The sequence below is a fragment of the Argiope bruennichi genome, chromosome 4 (genome assembly GCF_947563725.1).
Source record: "Argiope bruennichi chromosome 4, qqArgBrue1.1, whole genome shotgun sequence".
Classification (NCBI taxonomy): Eukaryota; Metazoa; Arthropoda; class Arachnida; order Araneae; family Araneidae; genus Argiope; species Argiope bruennichi.
In genome coordinates, this window is record NC_079154.1 from 92,550,570 (window position 1) to 92,568,907 (window position 18,338).

Below are 18,338 nucleotides of genomic sequence, written 5' to 3' on the forward strand. Positions count from 1 at the left end.
ATATTCAAAAATCTTCGATATCTTATTTCAACTTTCAAGTTATCTTAGGAATTTTGTATTCAGTGCTAACATCGATGCGTCTTATGTCGCGTAATTTATAGCAAATTGTAACCCTTGGATAGATACGTTTTAGAAATTATACTACAACAGCTTTTACAAGCGAGCATAAATATGCTTTTTTGATAATATTTTAGATATTTTTCAGTTAACATTCTATTATTAACATTTTGGAAATTTATTATTTGTTTCTAAGCATGATTTCCACAAATCTAGATAATTAAAATAATAATAATAATAATAATTACATTGTATGTTTATTGATAGTAAAATTAATAAATAATCACGAGATGTGGCTAAAATTGTCTTATTTAAATGAAATACTATCCTTATTAGCAAAAGATATCGTAAGATATCTCCGCGATGTTGCTGATATTCTGAATGCCACAAAATATCATGAGGTTATTGTTGTTGGATCTTTTTTGTTATAATATTTCTAATCAAATTTTATAATTTTTTTGAAGTTTAATTATGAACAATTGATTTTCGTAATTTTATTCTAATTCAGAGATATTAATTAAACTATTTGAGTCCAATGACGAATTTTACAAATATGTCTTACTTTAATTAAAAGGGACATGCGCACTCTTTGCGCATGCCAACCAGTTGGCATACTGTTATTTAATTACATATAATGAATTTAAATATATATCTATCTCTATATTAAAAAAGACAACTGAAATTTGTCTTTGCAAAAATTACAATCCAGGCGCATGGTTTGATGTGCTCTCATCAAAGAAGCAATGGTGATTTCATTTTGGTATCCATTGGACATGTTACAGCGGAAATAAGGACATTAGGTCACGTTACATCGTGTCAGCAAATAAATGATGTGAAGAAACATACACAGTGCAATATTTAAATGTTACCTTCCTTGAAATAATACCATTGATTAATTAAAACAATAATACATAAGAAACTTTATATTTTCTTATGCATTATTGTTTAACATTCCTATTCATCACTATATACATATTGTAATTGAATTCAAGCAAAATTTTGAGATCTAAAATCCAGTTCAGATAGCTTCAAATGCTTCTTTTAATCGAATTTCGAGAATCATTTTTGTTTCGTTTATAAGAATTTAGTAATTTTTATTTTATCATGTTTATTACCTTATCTGTTTTTCAATGACCCTTCTTCCGAAAGTGAGATTCATAAATGAACTAAACTTAATGCTATTTAATATGTTTATAAGTTAGTATACTTTATCTAAAATGAGACACGCTTAAAGAAAAAATTGTTTAAAATGCTTTATAGGGAATAACCATCAGACATTAAATTACCAAATTTGGTACATATTTATTTTTTGAGTTCAGGTGCTGCTTAAGAAAGAATTTCTCACATTTTTATAGGATTTTTATTTAAAATTAATTAAAATGTTAAAATTTTCTCTCATTGATCTCGATGCATTTCATAGCAAAAAAAGTCATTTTTATATCAATTTAAAATGAAACAAACAAACAAAAATGCAGTTTTCCAGTGAGATCAACTTTGTTTCCGAACAAAGCTTTCTTTAATCTTATAAAATTTTAAAATTATTTTTAAGTGTATTTACATTATTATTCTGATAGATAAGGAATGTCTCAAGTCTCATAAGGTAATCAAATATAGTTTTGTGTATAAAATAAAATAATATTACGGAATCAATATAAAATCCTGTTTTGGTTGCATTCATTCTCCCAGTAGCACAGACATCGGAAACTAATAAGTGTACCAGTAAGCCTTTCTTAAGAATAAGATATGTGCTGCCATCTATGGAATGAGAATGACACTATACTACAGAAATCTGAATGTTAGTGTTTACAGTTAATATACACATTACAAATAAATAAATATTATAAAATTATTGAAGAGAGAAAAAAGTAATATTTTTATTAAATATTATAAAAGAGTACATGCTTCAGAACTAACATTCTATTGAAATTAATCTTGTTTCTTAATTTAATTCTTTTGTTGATATCGAACATATGTTTAATCGTAATCGACTTTCTGAAATGTTTTTGTCACCTGATTCTGTATGAATATTTTAGGATCGCCTTTTCTGTGATATATTGGTTTCATTGTACTTATTTTACTTTTACAAGATCACTTTATGTTTCTTTTATTCTTTATGTTGAACGTCTCTCTGTAAAACGTCGTTATAGTTTAGTGACGTATTCCTTCTTAATTTGTTAGGTAATTTTTTACGACATTGTTTTCGTAAATATTTAGAAATTATGGATTTAATTTAGTTATATCTGTGTTATAAATTAAAAGCTTCATGGCTTATACCATTAAAATTTTGAAAAACTGGAAAGGGGTTTTTTTCTTCTTCTAAAAATACATTTACTTTACATTTTTAATGACATTTTTGTAATTGAATATGAAACAATTATAAAATTATTTTTTATTATTTCCTTACAATGTAGTTTTTGTTGAATTTAAATATTAATTATCATAAATTAACTGTTAATTCCGTAAGTAAAAGAAAATATGTTTTGTGTTTAATTTGTGAATAATTTTTGTGTTGTTTACTTTAAAATCCTTATTAACATAATTTTAGATAACCTAGTACCTTGAACCAGCATTTATAAGTTAAATTAAACTAAGAGATAGCTGTCAGAGATTTAATATTATTATTTATTGTATGAATATTTGTTATTCCATATATTCTTATGTTTGTCTTTTAATAAAGGTTTATTCAAAATGTCATTTGGTCGATCAAGTTTTCCAGATTATGGATCTACTGATTCTAGATTTGGGGCACAACAAAGATCTCAGCCAAATACAAATTTTGGTATGTTTTTTTTATATATTTAATCAGAGATATAAATTATGCTTTTCGTTTTGTATTGTTTTGTTTGTTTTTATATTTATTATTATAAATGCTTGGACTCTAAATAACTCAGCTTAGTTATCAAATTGTTTATTGTGGTATTTATGAATTTCAATTATTGTTAACCCGGCAAAAGCTAAGAACTACGATTCTGGAGCAACACACCTTCATTCCTTCCTTCCTATCAAATTGTTTATTATTATTTTACAATTTTTAATTAAATCATATAGAAGCATTATTCACTATACAGTTAGCATCAATTTGAATATAATTCTTTGGCAGCCAGTACTTTAACATGTATGAATTTAGTTTGGAAATTCTGTTGTATAAAAAATAACTGATGCTATCTATTTATATTATGGCGTAATATTCATGTCAACTCCTTATTTAATTTTTTTCATGTATTGAAATCTTTGAATGGAATTAATTTGTAAGATTTTCTTGATAATAATAATAATTATTATTTTGAAATTTTTTTTGGAAACAAAAATTTTCAAGCAAAAGAGAATTAGTATTGGTTAATTGAATCCAAATAAAACTTAGTTTATACTGCATGTTTTCTTGTTTATAGCTTAATTACATAATGAAATCGTAATTCCGAGATTTATACTTGCAGTAAATAGTGTCAAAAATTAATTTTTTGCAAAATTTACAAATATCTTTTTAAAGCATAAAGATGCTAGTTTAAATTAGAAAATCTTTAAATTTATTTTATTAGAGATAATTTTTGAATTTGCTTATTAAAGTTATGTATTAGAGTTATTAGTATGTTTTTTTTTAAGTACAGCTGCATTATTTTTGTTTATCCTACACAAAATTATTGTATCAGCAATAAAGTATTATACTCATAAAAGTTGGTGAACAATGTGAATTCTTTCTCTCAACATTGATCCACTTTAACTCTCTAAAGATTAGAAGAAAAAAAATTATTTGTAAAAGTATTGATTTCTTGGAAATGTCGCTCTGTATATGCTTGCTCATTCTACATCCATTTACTTCACTGAACTGCAGCTATCATGCTTTCCAGGATATAAATGCACATTCATAAATCTTTCATGATATGGCTTTATATATATTTTACATATATGATGAGATTGTTGTTAAAATTAATTTCTTTGAATATAAGCAAGTTATGGTTGTATTATCCTATTCTAATTGGCTAACTTTTTGAAGTGTTAGATGTACAGTATGAAATTTTATGATGTATTGTGTATTTTGATATCCACTGTATGTTTCAATTCTTTGTGAGATAAGCTTTAGCTCATCTCATAAAGAGATGAGAGAGATAGTAGATTGCAAAGGACAAGCAGTGATGTTCTTTAGTAATAGTTATTTCACTTTTGAAAAAGTATCTGAAATTGCACATCACTGATTCAAAAAGAAAGTTGCCATCAGGTTATTGCATGGCTTGTCAAACTGCTTCTTTTGATTTAAAGATTTGCAATGCACATATTCTGCAATTATTTAGAGAATCCTGTCATGTGTAAATTTTGATTATCCAGAAAGTGTTCTTAAAACAGAAGTTTTCCCTTGTTGAATGTTTCTTTTTATAATTTGTAATTTCTTGATTGCAAATTGATTATGTTGAAAGTTTATAATTTGTAAAAATGTACTTATTTGTTTTTATTTAATTTATAATTCATAAAGCATTATTTGTGCTACTAAGTACTTATTTGTGTAAAAAAAAGTATTCATTATTATAAACATATTACTAAATTCAATACATATTGAATTTAGTAATATGTTTGTTAATAGTTGCATGTTTTATTTTGGGTTTCATACAACAACATATTAACATTTACAACAAAATTTAAGTCGTGTATGATAGATTTTCTTAAAATTTACATGTTGTAGAAATGAATTAGTTATTACATTTTTTTTATATGTATTGAAATTTTTCTCTTATATATATATTAATGCCACATTTTAACTTTTTTTTTTCAGATGTTAGACTGTATAATCAGCTATGTGATGAAATCAGTTGCAATATATTCTCTATCAATAACAATGGTAATTTGGTTTTATTGTATGTATCGTATTGTATTGCTGTGTATCATAGCATATGGGTATATGTATAAAGATGTTCATGTTTTTTAAGAATGTGTTCCAATAAGCATTAAAAATCATTATTGTAGTGAAAATACAAAAATATTGTTTACTCATCACTTAAGGCAAACAGTTGATTTACTAGGAATATTGGTTTTATTTGATTTCAGATAAATTATTTAGAATTGATGTCAATGATTTTGCCAAATTGTCTGACGTGTTATTTTAATTTTCATATTTAAATTATGTTTATTGTGTACATGAACTTTTCTAATGGACATTATAGCGCTATTAAAAATATAAATGCTTGGTTCATTTATCTTCTAACTTTCATGGTACACTTTTTTTTTTTATTTGTAATATTAACCAGAATCTTCTGTAGTTTCCATTAATGGAAGCTAATCATGCGATATTAAATATTTGATGAAACAATGAAAACAAAATAAAGTACATTTTTTTCAATGAGCATTAAAAGTCATTTTAATAATAATGCGACATGTATGTTATTCTAAAATATAATAGTGAATGTATAAATGTTATTTGTTATGTTAAAGATGCAAAAATTTTGTTTACTGCTTTCTTCAAGAAACTAGTGTGTGTGTTTTTAAAGGCGACGAAAATATTGAATATAAAATTGCTTGTCTCTTCCCTAGAATAGGAGTATCAATATAGTAATATAACATTTTATGATTTCAAAATGAAGGATACTATTATATTGGATGGAAATAAAAAAAATGTGCCAAAGACAATTACATATTAATAAAATTAGATTAATGTGATCCTACATTTAATAATACATGAAGAAAACAGGAAAAATCAAATTACATAAGTACATTAATTTTAGAAATAACATCATTCATAAATTAATAAAAAATATAAGAAATCAAAATTCTAAAAATTCCACCAGTTAAAAACATTTTGTAAGGAAAAAAAAGTTGATATAAAGGAACAAGTATATCCTCCCCCCCCCAAAAAAAAAATTAAATGGTCTTATAGTATTGATGTTTTAGCACTATATTTTATATAATAGAATCTATGAACAATTTTATTAGTAACAAAATTATACAACAAAAAACACAAAACATTACTAAAACATAACATATACAAAAAACATTACTAAAAAGTACACTAAAATGAAGCTAATAATACTTGAGTTCTGATAAAGAAATGAATAGATAAATAATAGTTTTAATTAACATGGGCCATATATGAAGCAAATATTATGTTTTAAAATTTATTTGTATTGGGATATGCGATTCTGTTGCATATATTTAAATTTATATTTTAAAAAATATTATATTCATAGCTTTCATTATTTTGAAGCATTTGTCTGTTAATTACTGATCTTCTTATACTTAGTTACGGCATTGGAAAAATCGTTAAAAGAAGTTGGAACACAAGCTGATACTCCTTTACTAAGAGAAAAAATGTATGTTGATTTTTATTTGAAAGTTATTTATTTTATTTGTTTTAATATAAGGTTAATTTTTTAAATTTTGTATTTAAAAAAATTACCTTTGTTTAATTACGTAATTACATACTGTTTATTCTATTCATTTTTTTATTTATAAAAAGTATTAATGTAACTAAATAGACACAATAAATTAATTCAACTTGAATACATATATATATATTCCTACTGAAAATAGCTGATAGCACCTATTTATTATTAAAAATTATGTATTTTTGTGTCGTGGAATATTTAAATGGAAATAAATTGAAAATGTAATTTTTGTAGTTTGGCATTACTGATAATAAAAGATACATTACTTCAAATTAATTAAGCATTTTATTAACCTTGATTTTTTTTATATAAAGTAAAATTATACCGATTTATTCTGGAATAATATAATTATATCAAACATTCATAAAAATCTTCAAAATTAAGTTTACTTATCAACTTTTGTTGTAATGTTTAATATGAAAGTGGTTAAAAAATTAAAGCATTTGGATTAAATCCTAAAATAAAAAAATAAAATTTTGTAGAATGAAAAAAAAAAAAAAAAAAAAAAAAAGTGAAACAATTTTTTTTTTTTTTTTTTTTTTTTGAAATTATATATTATTTTATACAATTATTTTTGTTGCTGATTGAAATAAACTGTTCCTCTTCAATTTGATTTGGTTTTGAAACAAAACAAGGAAATTATTTTAACACTGCAAAGATTTGATTAATAAAAGTTTTCAGTGAAAAAAATAATTTTGCTTTTTGAGTCATATAAGTATCTCTGAAATTCTCTTTTATATTTTAAGCAAACATTTTACTTTATTATTTGTGGGCATTTCAAATATATCTTGTGTACTATGCTCAATATCAGTTGCAATTAAAACTGAGTTATATGCTAACAGAAGAATTCATGCACTTTTATGCATTTCTTAATTAATGAAAAATATAGAAAGATAAAATGCATTAATAGCTTAAATAGCTATATAGTTTATATATTCAAGAGCATTGCTTGAGTTTGGTCAACACTGACCCTTGTCCAATATATAATATATATATATAGCTGAATTTTTGGAAAAATAACTGAAAGATATTCAGTTTGAATGTAAAAGTAGGTTTGACAATTTTTTTGTAGTTTAAATTATAATTTTGAAGGTTTTGCTATTACTCAAATAAAGTGCATTGATAAAGAATGTTTTTTTTTTCCTTCCAAAAAAAAAAAAAATAGTTATAAAGATTGATTAGAAATATGTGTAATTGAGCCTTAATTTTGTGTAATGCTATATATAATTTACTCAATTTTCATAGTACAGAAACTGTAATCCATAATTAGGCGAAACATTGTTTTAAATTTGAAGCTGAATTTGTAAATATTTTGAAATTCAAGAATATAATTAAGCTGCTAAAACCTTTTAGAAAAATTCTGATTTTTAAAATTTGTTATATAATAACATATTCAAACTCCGGTTCATGAGAGATTTTAATTGCTTGTATTCAACTTGGAAGATACATAAACATAAGTTGTTGAATATCAATATTTGTGCTGCTTTATTTTTCTGTTTTTATTGATTAGCTACTCTTCTTCTGGCTTTTGGAATTCTTTGTTTATTATGTAATTTAATGCAAAATTATAATTTTTAGACATGCAACACGCCAAAGCACCAAAGACCTTGTAAGCAGCACAACAAAATGTTTAAAAATGTTGACAAATGTGGTTGCAAGAGCAGGAAGGGTAAGCTTATATTGCTAGTTTTCAAATATATATATATATATATTTTTTTCTAGTGCAAATAAAATTTTAAACGGATTTTATCATTTTGTGTTGAGTTTGCTGATGTTTTATTATGTGAACTGAATTGTATTTGTGCATTTAAACTTTTCTTTATCAAATAATAAGTTTTATAACATTATTAACACACCTTTTAATCTGACAGTAAAGGAAGATACCATTCAGTTGATTATCGACTTCTTTCTTTCTTTTTATTTTTTTGCCATGGGAAAATAATAATAATGTGTCAAAAGAACATTCTGATTTTTGAATTAAATTTTAAAGAAGTTATTTTGTTTTTATGTATGAAAAAAGATTAACTATTTTTTTACATGGATAGTTTTGATTTTTTTTTAATGAAATCTAAAGACTTTTATGATTGAAAATGCTTAATTTCTACATATACAGTTTGTATGCTTCTTTAAATTAGTTTGTGTTTGTTTACATATTTGATGATAAAGATCGTGAGTAATTTGATTTGATATTATTAATTTTAAAATAATCAGAAAAGAAAACGTACTCTAGCATGTCAAATGAGAATATGAAATCAAATATAAAAATATTACTTTTATCACAAAATAAAAAATTAAATTCGTAAGACTCAATCAACACTTTAAAACCAATTTGATTTAAATTAAATACCTTTAAATAGAATGCTGAATAGAACAAAATTAAAATTTAGAATGTTTATCATGGACTATAGCAATTGTTAGAAGATAGTGGTAAATACAATTTTTTTATGGAAATCATGTTAGAAAAAATAGATTGGAGAATGAATACTGTTATATTCATTAGTAAGAAAACTACTTATAAATGATTGATAATGTTGCTAATTTTTTTGTTAGTCACATTTTGAGTGTATAATTATTGTGACAGCATGTGTAATAAGCATAATTTTTTTTTATTATTATTTAACTTTCATTCTGTATTATATTTGTTATTAAAGTTTGAAAAGAATTTGACTGTCACAAATGGAAGAACTTTATAATTTATTATTATTCCTTCTAATAGCCTGGAGTTTGAAATACAGTTTAAGAAGGTATTGAATTTGTGTGATAATTTAAATTTAATGATAGAAAAAGCAGTAGGGAAAGATGAGGCATAGTTTTACACAATTTTTATTTTCAACTTTGTTGTCAAGATATGCTGTGGTATCTTACATACAAAATTCTTATAGAAATCTTGGATCTCTTATGTCCATGTTATAATCATTAAAGCTCAAAAGAATAACATTTATTTCCATATTTAATGTTTTAGGTAGTTATGGGCCTATTTTAAGTATACAATGTTGCATTATAGTCACAGTAGTTATTATGAAGTTTATTAATCGATATGGTTTTTAATAAAATACCTTTAAATTGAGATATACAGATATCTAATGATTTCTTAAGCTGACATAAAATATAATACCACAATTTAAAGTTTATTGATACTGTAAAGTAGGGGTAAATATTAAAATAACATTTATAATATTTTCAATTTTTATACATTTTCTAAATATTAAGCATATCTTTCTTTCTTTTGTTTAATATTTCATGTTTAAATATCTGGAGCAAAATACAAACAAATATTAATAAAATAAATTTGCTATGAATCTAAAGAAATATTGTACATTTTCTTTCAAAATATATGAAAACTTGTGTAAAAAAAAAGCTTTGGAAAAATAACCAATTTATTTGTTATCCTTCATATTTCCAATTAAAAATTCTTAAATGAAAATTGAAATTAAATGAACATTTTGTTGTACTGTATCCCATCTGAAATAGCCTGTAAAACAAAAACAAAAAAAGTCTATATAATTTAAATTCTGGTCAGGTAGTTTAACTCAACTTAACCTAAAATAAGCTTTGCTACTAAAATGAACTCCACTCATGAATGTAAAGAGAATTTAATTACAGACAAAATCTTATTGTTAACATGTAAAAGTGGCAATGCATTTTTAGAAATATAATTAATAAATTAAAGTCTTCTAAAACAAATAAATTTCTGGGGGAAAGATGTTGATTGAAATTTTTAAAAATAAATTGAAACTAATGTTGCCAACATTTTAAAATGAAATTTATTGTAACAGTCTTCTCTATATCACACTATCTCATCTTCCCTTGACTACTTCCTTGGTTGATGGATATGTTGTTGTAATTATTATGCATATAATTCAGATTTGTGTTCCAGCTTTTATATATTTTACTCTAATTTTATTACTGATTGTTTGATTCAATCTTTCCTATTATCTAAACAAAATTTCTTAAATTGTGGATTTTGGTCTAATTTGAGTTATATTGAACTAGATTGGTGTGGAAAGTTTTACAGTGCCTTACATCAAATTCTTTAATGTTTTCAGCTAAAAGTATTTATGCTATTTTTTCATCCTGAATTATAAAATTTTATGAACTATTTATTTTATATATCATTAATCTATGTTTATTTTTCATCTTTGTTGTCAAATATTATATTCAAGATGAAATTTTCACAAAAGGATTTTATTTGTTTTTTTACTTATTACAAATTACAGAAATTAAAAAATCCCTAATTCCATGAAAGCAGTTGCATACAATAAAGTTAATTTTTCACAACAAAGTTTGTTTATATTGTGTTTATCTTATTCATTAAAAAAATATTGATTGATATTTATTTACTATGTGTATTTAATTATTTTATTTATGTGTTTGATCATGTAATATAAAAAAATCATTTTAATTTCATTCATTGGTTAAGTTAAATTTTATTATATTTAGGAGCAAAAATTGCAAGCTGAAAGAGTACGCAATGAATTTCGTGCTACAGTGCAACGTTACGATACATTGCAAAAGGTAATATATTTTAATGGAATTTTTTTCTATTTCATTTTGTGAAGGTTTTTAAAAAGTAAGATTGCAGTTAAGTTTTTTAAGTATGTGAAAAAGTTTTTTTTAAAATTAGAATTTTTATATTTATGCATAGTTTTGAATTAAATTTTATTTAAATTACTTTTGCTAACATTAGATTACTTGCAGATACACCTACTGTTGTTCAGATTGAAAATATTTTCATATCTTTATTAATAAAAAAATAATTATGTAATTTGTCACAATACTTTCAATATTTGTAAGCACATTTTAAAGTACTTGTTACAAGCATAGCTCACACTGTTGGCAACTGCATGATATAAATGTCATATTTGAGAAAGTAAAAATATATTTAATATTACCATTTAATGAAATAGCAATATGTATAAATAAACTCAATTCTTACAAATATATATTTTTGATATAGAAATATTTTATCTGAAATATTGTAATTTAAGTTTCTTGTCAATTTTAAATTTATTTTTAATTAAGATGGAAATAATAGTTTGATCCAACAAATTTTATTCTTTCTGCAACATCTGTTTATTATTGTTAACAGCTCTTTGAATGCTTTATCTTTTAAGAGTAAGTTTATTTGGTCTTATCTTATTTTGATTTGTTTTAACTTCTTTCAGTGTATAACTGTAATTCAAATTACTAATGTTAAACACTACAATTATTTTAAATAACTTGCAATTTGAAATTTTATTTATATCTAAATTTTCTAATAATTCAGTTAAATCAGTTGAATTTATTTAAATATGTTTTAGATTCAATGTCTGTTATTCTGAGATAGTAAAATTTTTAATTGTTTTTTTTTATCATGTCATGTAAAAATAATTAACAAATTTGTGTTCAAATTTTTTTCACAGTAAAATAATCATAATCAAAAGCAATAAAGTAAAAAGAAAAAAGATTAAACAAATTAATAAATTTATACTCTCTAGAATACTATATGAAAAGAATAAAGAAAAAATAATTATATATTGAAAACTAAAATATTTACTATTAAAAATATACTACTAAACACTACGATTTAATTCTATTAAATCAAACAAGAACCATTAAAATATCTAACAAATCTTTTGCTCAAATTGTCATTATTTTGTTATAATAGCATTATTAGTATTATAATAGCATTATGACATTGTTGAAAATACAATTCATATAAGCATAAATGTATTTTTAATTCGCAGCAATTAGATCCAAAAATGAAACAGACTGCGGTGCAGAATCCAAATACTAGTAGAAATATTTGGAATCCTGATGAAGAGGAAGAACAACAATCATTAGTTGCTGCGGAAAAAATGCAACAATATCAAATACAAGAAGAATTAGAGTTTGAACAGGTAATTTTTATCATGGTTTGATACTTGGTTGTTAGTACTTTTTTTTTTTTTTTTTTTAAGTAGAAGTCTCCAAGAACGTTTTTTGGAATTTTGTTGATTATATCTTTTTTAAATGTTAAAATGCTACTATCTAATTATTATCATCATATTTAAAATATATGCTATTTTTCTGAATTATATAGTTTGAGGCTATTTTATCCATCTGCTTTATTTCAAGAATATTTTTTTATTCAATTATCTCAATTTTCATTATCAAAAATAATTTTATTTATTGTGCTATGCATATTAATGTTATCCATTAAGTAGTTTAAATAATGATTGAATTTTTAAAAACAAATAGATGGAAGAGTATATTGTGCTGTTTCATCTTAGTACTATAATTTGTTTTTAATAAAAAAAGGGGGGGGGCATAACCCATTTTTACAAATTTTCAATTTATTTTTCCATATATATAATTTTTGTTTTGAAATCTAATTTCATGGCATGTGATTGTTCAATATCATAAAAATATATAAAGCTATCAAAATTTTTATTTAAAAAGTTAACATGCATCCTTGTATTCATAAAAAATTACTTATTTATGTATATTTAAAAAAACAGTATATACTTGTTGATGAAAGTAATATGCCTGATTGACTAATTTTTCTAACAAATATTTGCAGATATATATTACTGAAAATATTTTAATGTAAAGAATGCAAATATATTTATTATGCTTTTACACCATAGGGATTACTTTTAGAAAGAGAGCAAAGGATAAGACAAATTGAATCTGATATGCTTGATGTTAATAAAGTATTCTTAGATTTGGCGGCAATGGTTCGGGAGCAAGGAGAAGTAATAGGTAAGACTTTACTGGGTTTTTTTTTATTGTTTTGCTTAATTTTACTCTAATTATTTTCTTCTGTTTTCTCTCAAATTTTCTCAACAGTGTTTTGTATAATACAAAACACAGTTTCATAAATTTTTCATTAGTTCTAGCTATGTTTTTCTATCAGTTCATGGATATTGTTGCTATTCACCTCTAATCCCATAAATGTAGTCATAGATATAATCTTATTGATTATGGCTCCACCGATACTTTCTCAACCCGAGAGCTCGGTTAATTCATTAGATGTTTGCAAAGATCTATTCTAAAAATGAAAATAACACTTTATAAGAAGTGCCTGTTATGTTGTGGTGAATAGCATCTAAGCCAATTAACAATTCTTCTACCCGAACAATTGTTTTGGTATAATGGTTTAGTTACTGGACTGCAAACCACAAGGTCCCAGGTTCTATCCTAGCTCATCACTTACCGCTAAAATGTAAAGTTTGACTATATTGTGTAATTTTAAAATAATTTTTTTTCTCAGGTTCATTTTTAGTTAATTGATTTGTTATTGTATCAATTTAAGGAAATAAATCAATTATTTAAATTAAAAAAACTTTAGAACAGAGCATTACTTTCAAGCACTTACAACTGTAAAATTTCAAAATGCAGGCATATCGGAGAAAATAAACAAATCAATTACTGAATTCCATTCAGATGTGAAGAGTTAAATAAAGTCACATTAAAAGGAAATACAGTTATTTAATAATTATAATTTGATTGATTTTTATTTAAAGTCTGGAATTTTTTTCTTAATGAGTTCTTTTAAGTGAGAAAAATTTTTTGCCAAAATTAGTAGCTCTAAATCTAACAGTCTATATTATAGAATGTTTTTTAAATCATGCATGTCATATAATGCAATTTCCAAATAATATGCCTGCTTTGTGATCATCATTTTTAATATTAAATCTTGATGCTTCTTTAATATTAATTCTTGATGCTTCTTTAATTCTTTAATATTAATTCTATATATATATATATATATTGCTGAAACATTAGAATAAAAATTATCAAAAATTGTATTATTTGAAGATTAATGTGGTGCTTATCTTTGTGATTTTTTTTCTTGATAAAATATGAATATGTCCATTATATTTTAGAATTTGAATGTTTTTAATTTGAAAGAATAATCTTGCCATATCTATAAAGTAATTTGCATGACCCTCAACTTCTTTACTTTTGAAATATTTTGAAGATGTTGTATAGACATTGCTTAGTACAATAAAATACAGAAATACTTTCAAGAGATGGAATATGAACCAGCAACTTTTGTGTCTAACAGAATAAAGGAATTTTTAACCTATCTAACATCCTAACTGTAATGCAATTGTTATTGAATTGGCAAATAAATATCAGAATCGGATTTTTTTAGATTCTTATTTCATTTATCTGACATGTCCCCCCCTCTCAATAATTTAGCAGGATTTGCTTATGAAGAGAAAGCAATTTGTAGTATTTCTTCTATAAAATTTTATATTATCTTTAAGATAGCTAGAAATTATCTATAATGTATGCTTTCTTGTCTGCCTTTTAAAGTTTGTAAATTTTGTTTACTGTTCTTGTGAATTAGAAAAAAAGAGATTAAAATATAAGTGCATTTGTTTATCTTTTGCTATTTAAGCTTCTTAAATTATTTATTAGGCATTCATTTTATTTTTGGAAGTCTAACGTTTATACATGTACCTGTAGCAATGTTAACTATCGCATGTTAGGCTGTTGAAATATTCTTGATAGCATTACATTTATTTGGTTTTGATTATTAATTTTTTAAGCAAGAACAATTCAGTTGCTTGCATTGTTCGAAGCTTCTATTATGTGATTAAAATGATTCTATTATGTGATTAAAAATGCATGTTGTGTACTTTTTTAGGCACAATTGAAGAAAATATTACAACTGCTGCTTATAATGTGGAGGGAGGCACTGAACAATTGGTTAAAGCTAGAAATTATCAGGTACTTATATTTTATCTTTATCACACTGTTGCTATTTATGCATTTTTTATTTCATTTTTAAAGTATTTCAATGATGTTTCATTTGAAATAATGTCCCAGATTTTTTTATGAGTACTTGATCTTAATTGAAACAGAAATTGTTATGGAAAATTTCTGAGTGGATTTTCAAAACTTTTAGATAACTCTAAAAGTATGTATGAAATAAATTTTATTAAGTGGATTTCATAAATATTTAATTTTTTAAAAAAGGGTTTTTTGACTTCATTAAAATATGCTTTTGTTTACTATTTATTTATTTTCATTTCTTATTCTCACTTTTGAGAAAGAATTGACTTCTTTTTTACTACCCAATATATATTTTTCTTATGAAAATTATCTATTTAAAATATAATTATACTTTTTATAATAAATATATTTCTATTTTAAAACAAGAAAATATTTCATGAAAGCAACAAGGTCACTGCTGTTACCAAGATTCATTTGTCTTAATCCATATAATATAAGTTATGTTGAAGGAAAGATATTTTTATAAACTGTGATATGATATTCAGAAATATGTTGTGTTTTTCCATTCAGTTTCCTTTCCTTCTTCCACTCCTAGTGTATTTTTCTTTGAAAATTAGTAATTATTTGCTAATTATGTCATATATTATCAGACTTCTGGTTCAGTTTATTTCTTTAAGTTTATAAAATAATGAATGCCATAATTGATAAAACTGCTGTTATAGAATTTGTTAATGATGCCTTGGCCTTTCAGAATTGGAAATAAATTTCACTTTTATGGAGAATAAAATATCTTTTTTTGCATATTTTATGGCCTTTAAAAATGAAATGAAGAGTTAAAATAAATATGAAATTACTCCTTCATAATTTATGAAGCTTCTTACAGTTACAGGTGAAGAATAATGTACCTTTCTGTGCTCAGAATTTTAGATTGCTTATTTATTCAAAATAAATTAAATCAAACAAAAATGAACAAAAGTTTAAAGTGTGATTTAATGTATTCAGATTTAGAATAAAATTTACTTTTGTGAAAGTTTATTTTATAGTTGTAAACATTGGCTATTTAATAAATATTCAAATTGTTGCTTTATGTATTTTTTTTATATTTTTTTATGCAAAATGTTACTATCAAAAAGGAAGATAAATATTAATTTTTTATCAATAACCAGAAATAAATTTTGTTTTACCTACTATGACATGAGATAATCTGTTTCTTTCTTTTTTTCTCTATTTAAAGCTATTATGATAGAAATGACAAATATTGTTTTTTTAATAATTTTATTATTTTTCAGAAAGCATATCGCAAGAAACTTTGCTGTTTTGTTCTCATTTTAGTTGTTGTTACAGTCATCATAGCAATCATTGTATCAGTCAGTCTGAATTCATAATCGTATTTCTATTCCTGTTGCAATTTGGTATGCATTAAGCTTGTACAAGATTTATTGCCAACCATTATTTTACTGACAAGATATAGTCATGCCACTGTGATAATATTGCACATCAATAGCTATAGTTAAATATTTGTGAAAATATATAGCAAGAAATATATCATTTGTTAAATAATTCCATTTAAATTTACAATTTTTTCAGAGTAAAATAAATGTTTAGTCATAAGTGTGTTGTATAATTCATCTCTGTGTTTTGTAAATTGTAAAGGCTGCAACTCTTTTAATCTGTTTCTGTCTTATTTTGTAATATTTGTTATGAAATACTTTAAATATGTTAAATTCAGAACTAACATGACATTTTAAATATATCTATTATGAAAGTTGATATTTATACAAATATTAATATCATTTAATAATGTGAATGTTATTCATAACATGATCATTGCTACATTATATTGATACACAAAATGCAAATAATGCAGTTAATAATTATTTTTTTAAATATTGCTAAAATATTTTTTTTAGGTATTTATATTTTTAGCCATTTGCTTTTGTATTTTTGTGACCTAGGAAAATAATACCTAATCATAAAAATGCAACTTCAATTTTTTTAAAAAAGATTTTAGTTGGTATCTTTTTATTTTTGTTTTTGTATGTAATTCTTCTTATAAAACTTAAAAGCATTTTAAATGTGTATGCACTATGTTATATAAATTTAAAAGCAAAATCTTATAAATCTTCCCATGTTTGTTGTTATTCTAAAAATCATAATTAATGGAGGATGTTTAGAAAACAATTAGTTTTTGTGTTATTTGCAGTTGCAGTAATTTCATTTGAAGTCTGAATTCCTTTCAATTATAAAATATTCAACTTTTTTCTATAGCTTTATGATTTTTTGAATCAAGAATAATACAAAATTAATACCTTATAGTAAATGTCACTTTAATTTAAAAGTTGTTTTCTTTCATTTTTTAATTGCATATTAAAGGCTTCTAAAAGAAATATTTTATTAATATTTTTATTCTCTCTTTGTGTCTGATATTGAAATTAATAATAATAAATCATTTTAATTTTAAGGTAACTATTATAATAATTTATTTTTAAAAAATGTTTTAAAATTATCCATTGTAATGTGTAGAAGTGCTAAAAACATTCTTCTGTTTCACTTCATTGGTAATTAACTAATAAATTATATTTTAATGAAAATTATTAAATGCATACTGATTTTTTACGATTTGTAAATAATTCTCTGTAAATTGAACCTTATGCATAACTTCAGGGCTGTTTATTTTAATGATTGTTAAGTGTATATGAAGCAATGTTTTAACTTATCCTATGTGGATAACATCTATTATTAGAAAATATCTTAATTTAAATTTCTGTATTATAATAGATTTTTATTTTCTTCGTTTTTGTATATTTTCTTTATTTTTAAGAATATTTGTGGAAAATAAAACAACTTTTTTAATAAAAATGTCTATGTGTATTTTTTTCATTTTTTGATGTTTTTCCATCAGTGAAAATTTGTGTTAAAAAATAATTTGCGACCTGTATATGTGCTTTTAAATGAACAATCATTGAAGGAAAAATATTGACACAATGTTAAAATTATTGGGATTCGAAGATTGAATACAGATGCTATAAATTGGTGTCTCGTTACCTCATGGATGGTACAAATAATATACCTGCAGAATATTTATCTTATGAACTGTTACAACTGCTGTACCGGTAAGCAATTAGAATTTTATTCTCTTTATTTTAATTATTACAATTTGGAATCCTTACTAGATCCCTTTTTTCGAATCTTTAACACTTTTTA

General features: G+C 23.5%; 1 protein-coding gene across 1 annotated transcript; it reads left to right on the forward strand.

Moving 5' to 3' along the window:
* The first annotated feature begins 2,072 nt into the window (after window positions 1-2,072).
* Window positions 2,073-17,026, forward strand: LOC129967170 (syntaxin-7-like). Its single transcript, XM_056081866.1, has 10 exons — window positions 2,073-2,235; window positions 2,735-2,836; window positions 4,820-4,885; window positions 6,281-6,350; window positions 8,004-8,094; window positions 10,866-10,940; window positions 12,152-12,304; window positions 13,034-13,148; window positions 15,046-15,128; window positions 16,424-17,026. Exons 2-10 carry the CDS (start codon window positions 2,746-2,748, stop codon window positions 16,517-16,519), a joined length of 840 nt encoding a protein of 279 aa, XP_055937841.1. The 5' UTR covers window positions 2,073-2,235; window positions 2,735-2,745; the 3' UTR covers window positions 16,520-17,026.
* Window positions 17,027-18,338: the final 1,312 nt, after the last annotated feature.

Coding starts and splice junctions, on each gene's coding strand:
- LOC129967170 (XM_056081866.1), top strand. CDS start 2,746: ATGTCATTTGGTCGATCAAGTTTTCCAGATTATGGATCTACTGATTCT. Junction 4,886..6,280: donor ATTCTCTATCAATAACAATG/GTAATTTGGTTT, acceptor TCTTATACTTAG/TTACGGCATTGGAAAAATCG. Junction 13,149..15,045: donor GGAGCAAGGAGAAGTAATAG/GTAAGACTTTAC, acceptor GTACTTTTTTAG/GCACAATTGAAGAAAATATT.